Below are 19966 nucleotides of genomic sequence, written 5' to 3'. Positions count from 1 at the left end.
CCTTACAATCAGATGTGCATTGTCACCCAGTGCTTCTGTGTTCCTGGTACCTGAGCTCATCAAATTGCTGTGCTCCCACATGGCCAATTCTGCATGTCCAGGTTCTTATGTAAAGTATGTGCAGTATTTTTTTTCCCAGAAAATTAAAGATTTCAGTTGCTTTTCAAATGTTACTTTGTGAAAGCATAGTTAAAAAACCCCCCCCAAAACCCAAATCCACAAACATAATAGGAGTCCCTTTCACTTTTTGCAATCGCTGGAGGTGAAATAGCAGGTTATGCAAGGGAATAAATCTGGAAATTGAGCAAGAGGGGTTCAAATGTAGCAGTAAAGCACTGGTAGAAGGAGAACAGATGTGCTGAGTTTATTATCTCTTCTGGCAGGTCATCTACGTCAGACCTCAACGTGGCACTGCGTGAATGTATGGCAGCTCTGGATTTATTTCTTAACAACAAGTTCTCGGATGCTTTGGCTTCTTTACAAGCAAAGTAAGTTTATAAGATTTCCTAGTTTTTCTCTGTTTATTTTTCTTTGCTTCACCATCTCTCAAGAGATTTTGACCAGACAGCTGGTTCTCTGTTAATAGTTGATATGTCTGTATAGTTTTTGTTCAGAAGGGGGTGGTAAGTTAATGTGTTACATTTTGGGGAAGACAGATAAGTGCTTTGCACTTGTGTGAGTAAATAACAAGATTGATCAAAGATGTCTACTAAATTTATGGAGTTGATGTCCAAAGAAGTAACCCCTCAGCTTTAGTGCAATATGGGATTCTTGCTCCTGGAAGAATAAAAACTATGTTCTGTCACAAAACTGTCATATTTTATTTTTGTCTCCTTTCCCATATTTTTTTTGCACACTGTGAGCATCTGAATAATTACAGTTTTGTGTCTAAATGAGCAACTGACCATGAATTAAAGGCTTGAGAAACATTAGGTATGAATTCTTTTTTTGTTGCTGTAACCAGTTGCAGAAACTTTCTCACAGCTTATTTTGCAATTCAGTGTTGTGGTCAGGCACTCTATTTCCTAATTATGTTGCAGCCCAACATGTAATGAGTGGCCCAGCTGCAAGGAGTGAGGTCATGAAATAGTTCCTAAAAATTGTTGTGTCTTTACAGTGTCTGTGATCTGTCATACCCTGTCCTGAAGTTATCTGTGTTCTTGGCTTGTTGAAGTCTGTGGTTAATTTAAATTTCTCCCCCACCCACCCAATTTGCTCAATTTATTTTTGAGCCACCAGCAAATTACATAATGCCTTCCTTTAGGACACTGGAACACCAAACAAGTGAAATTCATAGGTGATGCAGTAGTGTGTATTTGATATGCATCAGGGTAACAACTCCTTTGGTGAGGTATCAACCTCATATTTGATGTCAGAAGCTGAAGCTTAGCCATGTAAGTACACTCTGGAAAAAACATTCATGATAAAATTTAACATCAGCTGTATTAATAATGCTGGCTTTATTCACAGCAGTGTTGTTTAGTGTTTATATATCAGCAGAAGATACAATAAAAATGGTAAAAAGAATAACTGTGTTTTTATTAAATCCTGACAGTAAAGCCCCTGCGCCCATCTGAGAATGCTCACTCAGTGCTTAGCATAAAGTCAGGGGGTATTTTATTGCAGCAGGTTTCCAAAACACTGCAGAAGCTAGTGAGGCTATGGATTGTTTTTTTCTGTAAATCCATTTTTCTTCTGTTGCATATGGTTTTCATTCAGCTTTTGTTGGGCTCTGCAGAACATATTTCATGAGCTGATACTCTGTTTTTGTACCTGACTGTATTCCACACTGCAAACCATTTTGAAACTAATTTTTCATGTTAGCCTGTTGTTATGAGGAGGCCCTTATTCTTGTTGCATTTGGCAGTGAGGGAAATAGAGACTTATGATCTTTGTGAGTGCAACAAAGAAACAGGATGCTGAATTTTCCCACAGATGAAACCCATTATGGACACACTCCATCTCTTTAAGGAATGAGAAGAGTTGTAGAGTGGGCACATGTGGTAGCACTGAGTATTTTCTTTCAGAGCCACCAGGTCCTCACTGTTCCCATTTAGTGTGCTGAGATTTGAAATAAGTTTTCACAGTCCATAAACATACTGTTTAGAGAAATACTTTTCAGTTTTTAAATGCTTGTGAAGAATTTAGTATCTTAGATTTTTGCGGCTTTAACGGTTCTGGTGTAGGAGAAACTCTGCTCTCTATTACATTAATGCAGATTGACTAAATTACTCACATTTGGCTTTCACAATAAGTGTATTTTCAACTAATTTGTACCATGTGAAACTGACAGCAGATTTGGCACAATGTGTGGGGCTTAAAATCAGAAGAGCTTTCCTAGACACTTAAAAATAAATATCTGAGGATGGTGTCTAGACTTGTGTTGAGGTAAGGCTCTTTTTTCCTGGTAAAAAAGCAAATCCATCATAAAGAGAAGCAAATTCATTATAAAGAGGAGATCTCATTTCATAGAAAAAATACATCTGGTGTTTTTCCTTCGTGTTACATAATTTTCTTGTTTCCTGAGCTACCTTTTAGCTTTAAGAGTCAGTTTTCATTATTATTAACAATCATTGTACAATAGTGAGTTCTGATTATCTTGTGCTTTCTGCAGTAAGTGTAATTAAATTTATCTTTTATATGGAGTTCTCACACTGCATCCAAGAACTCTTAAGAAATTCCTAAAATTCAGTCACTAAGCACAGCAGTGATTTTCAATATGTAATGTGTTAACTGCAACATGTGTAACACTGAAACTGTCCAGTCACTGGTGTAGGGAAAAAAAATCTCAACTTCCTTCTCAGCCCTGAGACATACAGTAAATCTATTAAATGCTGACTGGATTTTAGCCCTTGTACAATTGCAAACAGACAATAATAAATTAAAAGTTGGTTCTGGTGAGATGTCCCCTTCCCTTCCCAAGACATATGTTTAATATTTTAATATTTATCCTGAAAGAAAACATGGCATAATCACCTGATAACTTGCTGATGTCAGATCCATTGGGAGAATGGTAAATAAGATAAATTAATGACAAAATTTTCTGGACCACTGGATGAGCTGCACCACATGTGTTGCTTCTTGCAATTTTAAAGGAATAGTAAGGCAGTGATTCATTCCAGGCAGTTGACTTTATTCTGAAAATAGACTCCAAAAAGAACTTGACATTGTTTGGTGCAATATTAATTCTAGAACGACTGGGTTTTGAAAGCTTTTCCTGGGAACTGGTCACCCAAAGCTGAGGTGTGATTGTCGAGTGGAGAGTGGTGAAAGAGTAGGGGAAGCACATACAGGTAGAGTGAAGCTCTAGACAGTGTTTGGATAAATGCGTTGCTCAAAGCTTGAGTTAGCTGTTTATTGTAAGGAATGTCATGAACAAGAAGAAGGTTGTTATTTCTAGGGGGTTTTATCTTTTCATACCTAAAGTCTGGAATAACACAGCTTTTATAGTCTTCATAAATAAATTAATTGCTACCAAAACCTAACGAAATTGCTGGTTTCACCTCTTTGCTGGAAAAACTTAGTAGATTCTGAGGTTTGGAAAATGGCTTCGATCAAAAAGGCTCAGGAGTTCTCTTGCTGAAGCACAGATTTTTGGCTTGGACCATCCTGGTGGCTTGTAGTAGCAAGGGAGCTGGGATGTGGCTGACTGGAGATGTCTTTGCTGGTTGTTAACTTATTGCTACTGAGGAGGCTTTGCAGGAAACAGATTTTTATCAGAAAAAGGCAGTTCATCAAATCAGAGCATTTCTGTGGAAGCCTCTGCCATAGGTCTGGTGGGTTGTTTGGACATTGGGTGGAACTTGGGATCAAAGATGAGGAAAGCCTTCAGACCCCCTGTGTGACCACATTCTCCTGATACAGGTTTGATTTGGGCATTGATCCCTCACTTTTGAGTCCTCCTGGATGAACAGACTGTTGACTCGTCTATGGAGGGTCTTTCTCACTCCGTGCTGTTGGATTTGTTTTGATTGTTGGAAGCATCTTGATATTAAATCAACATATGGACTTGAACTTGAGGTTTCTGTGATTTAGTAATGCATGTCCTGTCTGCTGGATTACTGTTAGAGGATCTACAGAAAAGATTTTGGCACTGTGTTTTTCCCAAAAGATTACTAGCCCTGGGTTAATTCTGAGGTCAAACCAAGCCAAGATTTTTGATTTTCATACTTCAGCTGGAAAGCTGTGATTGTCCTCACTTAAGCACTTGTTTTCACGCAGGAATAAAAGTGTTCTCCAGCAGCTCCAAGAAAGGGCAGTGCTGCAAGATGAGAATGATTGCACCATAGTTGGAGAAGAGGCATGTGGCAGAACTCCATAAGTGCCTAAAGATATTACTTATAATCCTCTTATTCAGTCATGTGATACCAACTACTGGGATAAGTCATTAATCACAATACTAGTTGTATTCATGTCATACAGGCTTGTTAACTCCAGCAATGTCCTGAGGAAATTGCTGCTGAGGAATCAAAAGAAAAGTAAAAAGATACCAAGTTTCATTCTGTATCCATCTGTATGAAATGCAGGCCTTAAAACTCCTGGCAATACACCAGGATGTAGCTGGCAACTTTAATTTAATGATTAACAGCATGGATAAGTTGCATTTCCACCAGCATCCCCACCCCTGAAAAAAAAAGAGCAAATTTGAATGTTGCTAAATACCAGTTGGCTAATGATAGACATTAATCATTATCTCCTTTAAATATTAGAAGCAAAATAGATTAAACCATTGATTAGGGAAGGGGTGGTTTGGTTTCAGAACCAGAATTACTGGAGAGGGAAATCCCTCTTTGCCATATGGATGTGAAAAGTACCAATTTTCCTTTTAGTGCAGTGAATTCAATATTTATCTGCTTTGACTTTTGGAAGCAAATTTCTATAATTTTGGAAGGGTACTATTTCAGTCATTTCCCTGTGCTTTGAATTTGAGCCTCTGGAAGGGTTTTAGTTTAGTAAATACAAGATGAAGTGTGTTTTTCTGTTCCCAGTGAGGCTGATGAATAATCAAATGAACAGGAACACTTCATCAGGCTGGCATTTTAGTGTGTTCATTTTTTTCTACTTTACATTATCAGTCTACTGAAAGAATCATGATCTACGAGGCCAAGAAAGAACTGTCCTGACTTCACTGGATTTTAAACTAATTTCTCTATTATCTGTATTTTCTTCTTAGCTTACAAATAAGATGGATGGTAGTATAGTCTGGGGCTTATAGCACTTATGGCACCAGGTGATTTCCCAAAACAGCTTTTCTGCTAGATTGGTTTAGATGATGAGGACAAGTAGGAATTAAGGACAGCCACAGAGCATGGACTGCAGTGAAGTTTGAAGATGTGCACTGCAAATTCCTTCAGTGCAGCCACCCTGCTCTGTGCCCTGTGTCTTGGAAAAAGTAGCCCTTTATCATCAGTGTGAGGGTTGGGAAGGGAAGCACCAGGCCCAAGTCACCACAGTGAGTTACTAGATCACTGATTTGTGTGGGGTTGTCTGAAACTATCTGTTAAATTTTCTTTCAGTTCAGTCCAGATATTGAAACTTGGGGAGACAAGTGTATTTCTAGGGAGAAAATTAAGTCGTTTGAGGTGTCTTTAAAGTCTGGCTTTTCTCCTTAAAACACAGAATAAGAGGAATTGAGGTAGAAGGTACTTCAGAAAGTCATGTACTCAGGCAGGGCCATTTTGAATGTTCCCAAGGATATAGACTCTACAACTTTTCTGGGTGATGTGTGCCAGTGCATGGTCACCCTGACAGTAAAGAAAGTGTTTCCTGATGTTCAGACAGTGCCTCCTGTGCTTCAGGTTGTGCTTCATTGCCTCTGATCCTGTCCCTGGGCACCAGTGAAAAGAGCCTGGCTCTGTCCTCTTTGCTTCTTCCCCTCAGGTATTTCTATATGTTATAGGAACCTCCTACAGAGCTTGCTCTTCTCCAGTCAGAACAGTCCAAGCTCTCTTGGCCTTTCCTCATAGGAGAGGATGTTCCAGTCCCTTAATCATCCTCACCAACCCTGTTCTTGAGTGTGTCCATGCACTGAGGAGCCCAGAACTGGGCACAGCACTCCAGGTGGGGCCTCACCAGTGTTGTGCAGAGGGGAAGGATCCCCTCTCTCATCCTGCTGGCAGCAACACTCTTCTTAATGCAGCCCTATCTTTGTCAAGGGCACATTGCTGGCAATCACTTTCTCCTCTGAAGGGAAAAGAAAATGAAGAAGCACCTGAAGTAAACACATTCAGAACAGGTGTGCTGAGGGTGGAGATTTTGAAAGGATATCCTTGTTTGACTGCAAGTATTTTTGAATATTCCGTGCCATATAGAGCTATCTGATCTGTGCTAGAGTGTAAACAATTGAAATAGCAATTGTTGCTCCTTAACAGTATTTGTCTTAAGTCGTGCTTTTTGTCAGGGGTGGATTAGAAAAGTCTACAGAGAGTTTCTGTGTCAGGAATTTATCTGAGCTTGCCCTTTAACATATTTCTCAAGTCGTCTTTATTAGACCTCTGTGCCTGAAGATATTTTGATTCACTTGCAGAGGATTACACCAGACACTGGTGAATGCTCTAAATGTGTGCAACATATAAACTCTCTTTCCTGTCAGAGGAAAGGTGCCAGTGATGGCTTCACATAGGAATTAACTGTTTTCCTTGCCAAAGTTTTTTACTTTCTGCCGAAGTGGCACCCCCTGAAACCCTACAGAGTAATATCTAAGTTGAACAGTTTGGGGCGGAGGGTTGGCAGAAGGGGAGAGGAGGAAAAAACTGTACTCTTTGACATAGACCCTAATGCTTCCAGTGGGAAGATCTGTTTCAAGGAGATTCTGTTTTGGCCAGAGTTATAGTATTGTGTCACTTACCTCCTTGAGCCTGTCCCAAATTAGAAGAATATCAGCTGGATATTTGTCACATGTTGTAGTAGTCATTAGATACTCAAAAAAACCCCAACCCCACCATGATTCTATTGTCTCTGAATGGTGAACCATGTGGTTAATTCCTGTGCTTTATGTTTGTTAAGTACCTATCCTCAGCTCAGAATTGATACATTTTAGCAGAGTATGCAGAGCTGTAGACATGACTTCTTGTACAAATCTCAATCTATTACTGTTTCTTGGTTATTTTGCATGTCCTTTGTGTTGATTTCTAGTTCATTTAGACCTTGTTCCCGTGAGTCTGATACATTTCTGGAGCTGGATTTGTATTTGCTTTTTAAAAGAAGTAATACAATCAAATCAGCTGTGCTTTGCACCTTGTGTTTTCTTGCAGAACTAAAGACAGCATGTATCATGCCCTGACTTATGCTACCATACTGGAGATGCAAGCTATGATGACATTTGATCCTCAGGACATTCTGAATGCAGGGAACACAATGAAGGAAGCTCAAGCCACTTGTCAAAGGTAAGAGTAGAGCAATTCAGTCAGTAAATATTTCCTTCTTGGGAAAGTTTTGAAAGACTACTGGGTAAAAAAGGAAATGTAATCTTTCAGAAATCATAGGAAAACTGAGGTTGGAAGGGACATCAGAAGGTCATCTAGTCCAGCCTCCTGCTCAGAGGAGGCTCACAGCACATAAATTAGGGTGTTCAGCAGTCTAGTCTTGAAAACTTGAGTTTACCACAATATCTGATTTTTCTTGTCAGTTAGATTTTTCCTACCTGTAGTCCTGGTTCTGCAGTGTCTGGAAGTTATTTAGAATGTTCAAACACTGCAAGAATGTTCCCATGGGTGATGGTTGTACTGCAGTTGTCTGAGTCAACTGTGCTCCCACTTTTGCACCCACGTTCACCCATGCACACACAAAATAAATCAAAACACCCCCTTATCCCTCTCCTTCATCAAGACAGATTTCTGTGCATGAAGGGTAAGAGACACATCCTGGGAAGACCATGTTGACCAAGTTCTCTGTGGACTGTGCTGAAGTTTTTGTGTGTGGTGAGATGACAGAGGGTTGGTGAGCACTGAAGTTGTGGTAGTGACTGTGTGGGTGGCCAGCTGAAAGGCATCATTCTCTGTTGTTGATGCTTTTTGTTCAGAATGACCAAATGGACTTTTTGCAGATTTAGGAAGAAATCTACTGTAGCTGATTCTATCAACAACCTTGTGCATAGGCAAAGCCTTGAACACTTCACTGAAGGTAACACTATCTTTCACATGCCTAATGTTTTCCTTTTTTATGTATGCAGTTTGAATCATGTAGAATTGTTCACTCAGTGTGTGCTTGCAAGTTGTGAATCCACTGTCCAAACTACTGATCTGGCATTTGCTGGACCACACACCAGTGTTTTGGCCATTGCTGTGTAACCAATCCAAAATCACTGGTCTTGTCACTTTCTGACTCAGCACTCCCAAAAATTGCTGGGTAAAGAAATATATAGAAAGAAGTATTGAAATGTCTGTAAAGGTTCTAGATCCAGGAATTTGTGGAAAGCACCAGTTTCTGTAACTGTGTGTCATTTCTGTTTGGAGTTACATCAGTAGTCTGGAACTGAAATACTACAGCAAATTTGGAAAATATTTTTCTCAGTTTGAGCTCAGTGGTCTTATTCCTATATTAATGGGCCAAGTTTTTTTGAATTACTCTTTGACTGATTTGTTTTCTTGTCTCTGTGTGATGTTAGAGGAAATCCATGCAGAAATTTGTTATGCTGAATGTTTACTTCAGAGAGCAGCACTCACATTCCTCCAGGTATGGATTCCTGCATGGCTCTTGGGGGGAAAAACACCGTACAGCTTTCTTTTCCTAAATGGACTTGTAGAAGACTATAGTTTGACCTAATGGATCTTTCATCTGGATCAAGTCTGGATTTTATCTGGTCTATCTGCTGATGAGATGTTAGAATGTTTTGTTATCCCTCGTGATTATCAAAAAATGCTTATCTCAACACACATAGTGCTGAGTGCCCAATGACACCCTTCCCTGCTCCCTTTTAGATGTGTGAAATGTAACTGCAGCAAGCACCAATTTTCAAATGATGTGTGTTGGGATATCAGATTAAAAAAAAATAAAAGATGATGAGATGGTCATTGAAGCTGTGCTGGAATACAAGCAAAACTTTTGTTTGAGTCTGGCTGGTGTTTGCTTTCCCAAGGCTGCTTTCTCACTGCTTTGTTGTTGAACACCTGTTATGGCCTGCATAGCTATTAGGCTCCACACATGCTTTCTCTTTAACAGTGCTGCCTGTCTTTAATAAAGGGGAGCTCTCCTTCTTCTTTGGGTTTTATCTGCCTGTACTAATGAAGCTTGATTTGTTTGATGGAGCAACATTAGCAGTACTTACTTGGGCTGCAGCATGCAATTTAAATTGTTAGTCACAGTTGAAGTAACTGATTTTTCTTCTTGATTTGGCTGTACTTGCTGTATGAAAGTGGGCCTCTTCATCTACCAAGGGGATAATAAAAGCCACAGTCAGAAAAAGGCTTCTGCTTTTTGGCTCAAGGGTGCTGATGGGAAATGGAATGCAGGTGGTGGTTTTATAGTGTTTGGGAGTTGCCAGGTGGGCTCTGATTTACATTGCTTACCATAGTTTATGAACTGTGTTACCTTTTTCAGCCATCTGCTAAGTCCCTCTGCTAGAAACTCTTGCTTCATAGCAACACCCATAATCAGAGGAGCTTCTAGTAGTTTCTAGAGTGCTGATGATGGACTTTGAAATGGCCAAGGTGTACCTGTTTCCATTTTCCTTTGGGATGGATAGCCTGTAGCACTGGGGGCAGCTGGGTGAGATCTGAAACCATGGAAGGCAGACTTTTGAGAGCTTCTCTGTTATGTCTGTAGGAAAGGAGCATTTTAAAGACTCTTGGTTTTAAGCATGGTTTTCACTGGTATCTGTTTATGAGAATGTTTATCGACACATGAGAGATTTGAGAGTAAGAAAATAATTTCTTGTCCTCTTCTGCAAAGGTCTGTTTGCTTCTTCTTCTGTTCTGCATTTAATTTTTCATGAGCACATGAACTAGTTTTGAAAATTAACCAGGCACTTGGTTCCAACAGCTACTGAAGTGAGTTAGTTTTGATGCTTAGTAAAAATGACTAAATCCAGCTGAAAACATATAGAACGTATTCTCAGCATTTTTCCAGGACTGAAAAATTCTCACATTGACTAACCTGTTGTTGGTATCATTCTGAGTGTAAACATTTTAAAACCATCTTCCTTCCTTGTTCCACTTTCCATTCAAAGGAAAATATAACTGAACCTTTACACATGTCTGGGTGTGCTGCACCCCCCAATATGCTGTACTTAGTACATCTAATTGATTAATCCAATCCTTGCTATTTTCTCCACAATGCCCTCTTATGATTTTTCTGTGATGGTATCTTCTGTTTAAGACTCTCTGTCTTAAAGTAACAGCAGATACCAAAACAAACCAGAATGACAGATTATATAAGCAAGGCAAGAAACTGCCACCAAAAAGGTATGAAACTAAAGAGCCTCTAACTAATGGTGCCCCAGATACTTTGCTGTAATTTCTCAGTTTGTTATAGCTTATAATGTAACATGTTATCTTACTAGTATGGATCTCATATACATATATGAATATTCAAAGCAGAAAGAGCATATCCTTCATAATTTTACTGACCCTTCTTCCCTTTTAGGATATGAGACTGTGTCCTGTAGACTCCTGAGGACAGGAGTTACTTGTGTAGATTTCCTGGCTCAGCACCAGATATATCTTAACTGTGCTCAAGGACAAATGAGAGAAAGCTATTTTTTTGAAAGAACCACAAGTGTGTGTACCTTAGGTGACATCTATTAGCTGAGTCCCTGTCTTCATTAATGCAAATTCAGATGGTCCAAAGGTGACAAGGGCTAAACTGATTACAGAAAGCACTAAAATAAAGTGCCTGTGTCTGAACAAATATTTTAATATAGAAAGGAAAAATATTTTAATATAGAAAGAAAATCCTAAATCCATGTATTATGTCTTAGAGGCTTATATTGTCTGTGTCATGCTGGTTATGTTCCAGGTGTGTATTCATCTTAAGAAGACAAAAGCCCTTTATAATGCTTACGAATTCACATTGCTAATGTGTTTCCATTCCAACAGGATGAGAATATGGTCAGCTTCATAAAAGGAGGCATCAAAGTCCGAAACAGTTACCAAACCTACAGGTGAGTCAGAGTGATGATGTGATTAAATGCACTCTCTCAGTAAAAAGTGCTGCTGGTAAAATTATCGAACTCACAAATTCATTACTGTTCTATTTATTGAGTCTTTATTATGGGGCTCATGTCTATAGATTTTCTCAGTCCACACAGATTCTTCCATTGCATAACAAAGGACATTAACATTATGCTTGATTTGGATTGTGGAGATAGTGGATCCTAACTCTGTTAACTCCCAAGGTTAGCCTGCTTAGAGTACTATATCCTTGAAATTATGTCAAAAAATAACTGTTCTAAATGATGTACTGTTCATTGTGTCTGCATAGCACAATTTGCAGGTCTTGTAGGCATTAGACATAATGAAATGACATTTTTTTATAGTTCCAGCTGCAGCTTTTTGGAGCATTTAAACCGTAGCTGAAGCACAGTAAAAAGTGAGGGCTAAACATGCATCATATTTTATTCATTTTAGAATTTTATATTTTGATTCAGAGTGGGCACAAAATACCTTGTGTCCAGCAGACACAAAACAACATCAAGTCTAGGTCTTCCAGGAGCCCTCTGGAAGGGAGAGAGATGACAGTGTCCATGTTTGTGTGTGTTGAAGGTGACTCTAAATGCAAGTCCATTGTAAAGACTGCACTTACAGGGAATAGTGCTGAGCTGGTTGGCAACAACCATCAGTGAAAATATGACAGCCTGAACACAAATACATGCTTCCATTAGAACAGTGTTTTTCCTCTCCTAATAATTAACAAAATAAACTACAATAGTAGTATAAAAACCACATAGCTATAGAAAGCATGGAGGCAAATTGATTTCAAACTGAGCTGGATTACATTGGAAATAAAGGGACACTAAAAGTTGAGACCTATAAAAGTTAGAAATATGAGTGAAAGTAACTTCTGATACATCTGCCTATTTTAAAATATGTATTAAAATTGTCTTTTCCTATATAAAACAAAATATTCTTTTGAACATGCGCATAATCCAGGGATTAGTGAAACTCAAGTCAAATTTGCTAATTAAAATTTAAATCTCATGCACTGCCCCATCATCTCTTTTTGTAGTAGCGAAGTTTGGTGATGCTCCCAACAGCCATCCTTGGAACATTTTCAGGGCAAAATTTGGTTTAATATCGACTATATCTGCTTGACAGGATTTCCTCTCCAGGATTCCATGTTTTATAATTGATAGTAATGTGACAGAAATGATTTGTTGATAAATCCAACAAAATGTTTTAGATGTTGTTAACTTGGGTGAGAAGATAAATTGACCTTTTAATGAACTACTCCATAGTTGAAGATAATTGGGTTGCTTTCTTACTGAAGTGTAATTAATCATGTTATTTATTGACACTGTAACAGAATCTTGTGCATTTCCAGGGAGTTGGACAGTCTCATACAGTCCCCACATTATGTCAAAGGAGAGAACCATCTTCATTTTGAGGGAGGTGTAAAACTTGGAGTCGGAGCATTTAACCTGGTATGTACCAGCAGTTCTTGTCCTGAGCTGAAATCCTGCTGCCTCCTGAGAATGAGCCTATCTTGAATTCCCGAGAAGTTCCACTGTCATCATACTGATTGTGTGGTTAAAATTAGGTGTATGCTCTGACAGTGCAGGGTCCCAATGTCTGGTCTGAGAACATCAGATAATGACACACTTTAGAAATAAAGAGATTGCTGCCCACAATGTGGGATGGAGGCCAGGAGAAGCCTTGCACAGGAGCACCAGTTGCCTGTGCCTGTCAAGTTCCACTTCCTGTTTACCCAACACTTGGAGAACTAGCAGGATCTAGGCAGTTAGCAGGGCATTTGGAGTGGTGGGGCACATGAATGAAGCTTGGAGTGCTGCTCCAGCCACTGTTGGCTGTTGTTGCTTGTGTTCTGGCCAAAAAGCAGGTGAGCAAATGGTGCAGGATGGTTCCCGGTGAGGCACTGACCCAGACATGGTGAGGGGTGATGTGGTTGTTCAGGGGATGGACTACAGAAAGTGCCTGGAGCTTCCTCTTGCTTGCATTGCTTTGCATAAGTCTGGCACATGCCCAAATATTAGATGTACTGCACAAAGAACAAATATGGACTGTGTGGTATGAACCCAGCATTTCTGAAATGTCCAAGAAGTACTGGAGTTACTGAGCAGGTGCTGTGTAAATATATTTCTGTGTAGGGCGTCCTGGAGATAAAGGGTGCCTATATTAAACAGATATTTCTGTTTAAATCATGTGTAAAATATAGCAGGTATATACATTTACCCTGAAAATTTTCATATAGAGATGTTTTTAGTGATTTTATTAAATATTTCGTGTGTTTGGAAAAATTGCAGGAGGCAATGGGTAGCGGAAAGGCAGAAAATCTGTTGCTGTGTAACTCTTGAATTTTTCTCTGTAGACATTGTCCATGTTTCCTGCACGGATTCTGAGATTACTGGAGTTTGTTGGATTTTCTGGGAATAAGGTAAACATGAACTCAATATTATTGGTATGTTTCCCTCACTCTTAAATTAAAAACGGGGTTGGGAGTTTCTCTCCTCTCCCTCACATTAGCTGTAACCCTCTGATATCACACATATGCACTGTGGAACTGATGCTTTCCTGCATCTCAGTTTTGCTTTATATTTTTGTGTGAACTATTGCAATTCAAATGTTGTCATACCGTTGTTCAGTGATGAAACAGTTGTGAAATGTGGTAAAGGCAATGTCTAATACAGGGATGTCAGCTTATTTAGGTTTTTAGTTACTGGTCTTTTGATGTAGGCTTGTGCTCAGAAATCTGTAGCCAAAAGTGTATTCCTAGCCTTTAGAATATGATGTAGTTTATTTGGTAGTTACTGTGATTATGGGGTCTGAATGTTCCTGACAGGTTCTTGCATGACAGGGGAAAAAAATATATTTAATTTCTGCTTTAATAGCAACTGGAAATTTGAGTGTGGCACCTACATTGTTCTATCTAAGGGAGTCACTTCTTTTTTGCCTGTAGAGTAACCAGTCTGACCTATATTGTTTGAGCAAGATATTTAAGAAAAGAAGTTTAGTAATGGAGCACCAGAAAACTCACATCATGATGAGAAAGAGCTGTGCTACTGCTTTGTGGTTTCGTTGTTTCAAAAGAATACTAAATTAGTGGGAGTATCTTAGCCTTGATACCTTGTACTTGCCCTTGTCTCTCTACAAGCAGAACATGAGATTCCCTCAAAGCAGGGCTCCTGGGTTAAGAGAACATGATGTGGAGCATGATCCCTTTAACCTAAACCACTAGTCACATTTTTCATAAATGCTACGTGAGGTAAATATCTGATGCAAGCACTAGAAAAGCCATGAAAACAAGTTAACTTTTAACTCTTTTATATTGCTTTCTATTTACAAAACAAGTTTTAAGGAGAGAGGTGCCTTTTTTTCAGAGCTGAAGCCTTACATGGCAGGGGAATGACTGTCATCACCATTTCATTGATTTACAGGAAGGATCTTTTATCTGAAAATAAAATGTCTTATTTAAAAGCAAGGATCAGAGTGTGGATTACAATTTGGAAATTTCCAGGAGCTGACCAGGAGCTATTTCACAAGCAGTAAAGGCAAAAATCAAATAGTTCTACCTGTCAGTTTCAACAAAAGATCATCTAAAGCAAAATATTCTCTTAGAAATGTAAGGGCAATTCGCATACTAGCAGAGTTCTGAGAATACTTTGGTGAGCACTCATCTTACTACAGCAGATGGAAATTGTCCCTCTAATTGAGTTTCTTTTGGCCCTGGGATTTCTTGCATGGCTGTGAGTGGGCTGATATTTGAGTTGATGAGTCAGCTTCTATTGCAGTTCCTTAATAACTCACAGAAGCATGACCAAGATTACCATAAATTTGAGGAAAACCCTGTTGTTTGCACACCATGCAAAGGAGTTTTTTAAACATGTTGATCAAAGTTCATTGGTGGCCATTTATTTTAACATCCTAAAAAAGTCTTTCTGCATTTAGCATTTGCAAGTCAGGTGCCTAAAGCCAAAAACAAAATTGCAATTGCATGTGCCATCCTTTCCAGTGGTGGTTTTCCAAAGCTTGCAACAAGACAGGAGAGAAGAGTCTAGAAGGTGGAAGAAACAGTGACAGAGGAGGAGATGAAAGTTTGTGTGTCATGTGCTGCACTTATCCAGAAGAAAAGAGTTTTTCATACACCTGTGCTTGATGCTTCAGTCTTTTCCTTTAAATGCTCACTCGGAGCACCAGGTTGTGCAGCAGAGTCGTGGTTAGTGCCTCGAGCTGTTTACAGATTACCTGGGAGAGCTACAGTGCACTGCAGGACAGCTTGATTTTGGTGTGGGTCATGTGTTTATTAAAAGTGGATATAAAATTGCATTGTGTGATCTTCCACGATAGCAACCTGCCTCAAAACCAGCAGGTTTGCCCCTGGGGACTTTCCTTGTCTCAGAGTCATGTCATGTGGAACAGCAAATGGAGGACATGCCCAAAGCTCCATTACTTCCTAAGCCATTTGCGGGCACTGTGGACATCATGATCAACTTAACAGCAGTCTGGAGTCTCAAAATAGTAGGTGGGATAAGATCAAGAAAATATGAAAAGTAGCCTGAGGCCATGTTTGTTCCCTTCCAGTCCAAGATGTGCCAGCTGTGGCCTTCGCACTGTTTAAGCTCCTTTCCCTTGCATCATTAGTCAAAAAATGGGCTTATTTGTGTTTAGTAGCACAGGCCCCGCATTTGGGCAGTGAAGTTCAGTGCAGTTTTGCCCAATTTTGTGAAAAGTGCCTTGTGGGCAGAGGTGTCTGTCAGGTGCTCTGTGCTGGGGAGCACAGCAGCCTCACTGGGCAGTAGGTGGAGTGTGTGTACCATCTGCACTCTGGTGTTTAACTGTGACTAACCTGTGACGTGAGAGCAGGAGATTCCTTGCACTGTCTCCCTGGAAGCCTGAACCCTCCTCACTGGCTCCTCTGCCAGGTCTCAGGCTAATATTTACTCTTGTGCTTATTTTATAGATGATTACAAGTGCTGTGCTGCTAAACTGTAGAACAGTGTGACGTGAGCCTACCATATGTTAAGTGCAATTCGTCAGGGGGTCAGATGACAGCATGATTTCAGGAGAAGGCAGGAAAACTGTCAGAACCAATTTGTTTCAAATTATACTTTTTTTATGTGGGAGGACATTTTTCCCAAAGCAACTGAGCTGAAGAATATTCTTGATGTATCAATTTCTAATAAATTGAATTCCAGTTTCTCACTAAGTATCTCTTTTGAATTGCATTTTAGTCTCTTCAGATTTTAAATGAAGTTTAAATTTAATACTATTCCATGGGATACATTCAAGTGCCCTGTCTATCAGCTTAGCTAGTCAGTTCTCTGTGAAACTGTTGGTAGTATCCATCCTCCTTGCTAAACCTGCAGCAATGTGATCAAGCCATGAGACATGAACAATGACCTTGCTTTGCTTTCATTGTCAAGATCCCTAATTAAAAGAATGGTTTAAAAATAACATGCAAGAGCTTTTGCTTCGGGAAAGTTGATGGATTTTAGTCAATAACAGCTGAAATAAATATGAACCAGTCTCAGTGTTGTCTGATAATGTTTTTGAGCATTGTCCTTGTTTGTCCTGCAACTGCTGTGTGAATCCCCGCTGCTCACATGGGGAGACCTGAGTGACAGAGCACTGGATGTCTTGGAACGAGAATTGAATCAATGAGATACTGATATAATGTAGTGACAGTCTTGGGAATTAGATTGTGGGATGTCATGAGGAACTTGCACAGATTGCTGAGAGTTGCCACACTGGATCATGTCTGTTTCTAGGAAGCGTTATTGCTCCCTACTCTGTGTTCTATGTCCTTCAGAGTAGTTTATATTTTGTGGGGAAGTAAAACTGAAGTGTGTTAGCATCAATTTAGAGAAATTACAAAAATGTAATTCTGGAAAAATTACAAACACTTATTACCTTGACGTCTGTTTTATATTGTCACAATATGCCCTGTAATAGACTTTGTTTGGAAGCTCATTCCTGGTGTTCTGGGATTGCTTATATCAGTTGTGACATAGGTGTGGGAGATAGTTATGGGTAATTTATGGTTAGAAGGTGTGTCCTGACAATTAAATATAATGTGCTCACTGGTGCCAGTCCCTAAGTGAGTGCAATTTGTTTGCAGAGTTACTCCTTAGGCTCAAGTAGCTGCTTGTGATTTGGTTCCCAGATCCTCAGTCTGATCCCAGTGAGCATTACATTGCCCAGCTCCCGGCACTCCCTTGGTTGATGGGGTTTGTTGGCTAATTCATGTAGGCTCCTTGTGGAGAAAGGGTGGTGCTTGAAAAGGTGATTCATGTGGCTGACCCAGGCTGCTGTGCCAAATTGCTCCTTGGAGGAGCATCTCTGCCTCGCCAGGCAGAGGGAGACTCAGTCGGCCAGCTAGGGAGTGTGAGATGTAAAACATGATTCCCAGTGACACCCTTCATATTCCTATTTTCTGGGTATCCCATTGTAAGAGAAGCAGTTTGCAAGAGGTTTTTTTGAGGAGAAGCAGCTTTGCTGCAGTGTTTTGTACAAGCAAGTGTTGTAATACTAATAGCAACTACTTCTAGATTTCTTTAATTTAGGCTGTGTCTACTGATTGTTATTACTTTAATATAGAAAGTTTGGGATATTCAGGTGGCAGAGTGAAAAGTAAACACTCTTTAATACCTCTGTTGGACTAGATAGGCTTATGGACATTCCATAGAGTGAACTAACTTGCTCAGTGAGCTTCTCATGCCTGTGTAATTACTCAGTTCAAGAATTGAGAATTAAAGGTGTCAGATTTGAAGCCCTCTTCTGATGAATGGGCAATATTCTTAATCCAGCTACAGCTATCCAGGATGCAGTCCCATGCAAGGTGGGAGTGGGTTCATTCCTTGTCCATAGAGATTATAACTTTGTGTTTGGCTGTATAAAATATGCAGTATATACAGTATATAAAATATACTTTTGAAACTAAAACATAATTGAGATCAACTTGACAAAAGGTTACATTATTTTATATGACAAAATCTGTTTGAATCATTCTTAGTGCTATTCACATTCATTTTATATATGTTTTTATATTGTATGGAAGATACCAAATGCTGTAAGGTCTAGTGTCAGTAAGGGCTCAATGAAATATCAAGCCTGAAGATTTCTCACTTCAAAAAATGTATGTTGGAAATATACTATGGAATTTTTTTTTGCCAAAATTAATTCCTCAGGATGCTTTGTCTTATTTCTACCTTGAAGTGCTACTTTTTAAAAGGTCCAAGTATTTGTGGGTTTCATCTGGACAGTTTGAAGAAGCTGGATATATCATATTTTGTTACTTATTTGTATCAAAACTTTTGCTCTCAGCAGAAAATGAAGCTGGTTTTATTTTGCTAAGTATTTGATTTCCATTAAGTCACTGATTTTCAGTAATGACTTTACTATCTTTTAATTTCTTCTGTAGTGACATGCAAGTCAGTATTTTCATTATTTTTTCCGAGCTAGATGTTATAATAATTGGTCTGCAAATATGAGTAATATTTTTCCTTGTAGCAGTAATTAATGTAATACATTGAGTTTTAAAAATAAAACCAAAGAGAAGCAAAATCACAACCGCCCCCCATATTTATGTGAAAACAATTAACTGCACTTTTTAAGTGAAAAATAGATGTCCAGGGGAAATGAGAATATGATTACAGACTTCAGTGTTTACACACTAAGCAATAAAGGTGTGGTGGTGTAACACCCCTCAGTCAACAAGGACACACAAAATGTGTAAATCTGCGTTGGGATCACGCTCTGAGGGCTCTCCCTGATACCTTTCCTGGTGCCTCTGATAGACATCCCTCAGAGTTCCTATTTATAGTGTAGCTGGTTTGAAAGAGTGTCCTTGTAGTCGCATACATCATGTTCCAGTGACTTTCCAGTGCAGTGGTGGAGTAACTTTTAAACAGATTTTGTCCCAGCACACAGTGAATGTCTTACTGTGCATATTTACAAGTAGGCAGATCTCTTGTTTGATACATTTGCATATTTATATTCTTGCTGTTGATATCGTGGAACTAATCCTAGAGTGGGCTGATAAATGCTCTTGCCTCAGGAACTTGAATCCTTAAAGTTGGTTATCCATCATGCTGTCATTGAATATGAACACAGTGTTATACTTGATTGCTGTAGTTCTTCCCAAAGGGAACACGAATACTCTTCTTTTCATCATGTTTTTCCACTGATGGTAGTGGGCCAACATCATTGAAAGCTCCTTTTGTTCTTCATATACTTTAAAATGGTTTTTTCCCCTGACATCTTTTGCTCTGCTCGTTGAAAATTTTATTTTCTTGATACCTCAAACTCTTCTATGCAGTGAACCACAGCAAACAAGAATACACTGTACAATGGTGATGTGTGGGTTTTGTCTTGCTTTTCAAAACCCTGTGTTTTGTTTCTGGAATGCTGTTTAGCAGCACTTAGATCATGGTGATAAGTTGTTTCTCATTTTCTTATGTTAACCATGTAATACATCCCAGTTTGCTGCTCTGTCGCCAGGTGTTTTCCAGGCTAAGCAGTAACTCCATGAAAAACTATTAGATAAATTAATATATGCATTTTTATCTTTGATTGCTCTGTAAGCAGTCAGTGCCTTTTGGGGAATTTGTGTGCCTTTTGGGGAATTTGGTGAGCAATCTGTAGCTGACACTGCAGAAGTTAAGCCGGCAAAACACAGCCCTGGTTTTTCCAACACCTTGAACCCCTACCTCTGTTTGCACAGGAGCATGGTCTGCTGCAGCTTCAAGAAGGAGCATCATCATACAGCTTTAGGTCGGTGCTGTGTACCATGCTGTTGCTTTGCTATCATACTTTCATGACCTTTGTGTTAGGTAAGATTGTTTATAATTACTCTT

The 19966-nt window shown here is 39.3% G+C and overlaps 1 protein-coding gene across 1 annotated transcript in view; it reads left to right on the top strand.

Moving 5' to 3' along the window:
• The first annotated feature begins 408 nt into the window (after nt 1–408).
• Nucleotides 409–19966, top strand: part of TTC39A (tetratricopeptide repeat domain 39A) — a 34376-nt gene continuing 14818 nt past the window's right edge. Inside the window, exons 1-8 of the mRNA XM_082286816.1 lie at nt 409–488; nt 7254–7385; nt 8045–8121; nt 8606–8673; nt 11034–11098; nt 12478–12577; nt 13483–13548; nt 19834–19942. Coding sequence (XP_082142942.1) covers nt 424–488; nt 7254–7385; nt 8045–8121; nt 8606–8673; nt 11034–11098; nt 12478–12577; nt 13483–13548; nt 19834–19942 — 682 coding nt within the window. The 5' untranslated portion in view covers nt 409–423. The remainder of the gene's footprint in view (nt 489–7253; nt 7386–8044; nt 8122–8605; nt 8674–11033; nt 11099–12477; nt 12578–13482; nt 13549–19833; nt 19943–19966) is intronic.

Source organism: Coloeus monedula, assembly GCF_965178545.1.
Source record: "Coloeus monedula genome assembly, chromosome: 9".
In the NCBI taxonomy this organism is placed as follows: Eukaryota; Metazoa; Chordata; class Aves; order Passeriformes; family Corvidae; genus Coloeus; species Coloeus monedula.
The sequence above is the reverse complement of the archived record's forward strand: the minus strand, read 5'-3'. Positions and strand labels throughout refer to the sequence as shown.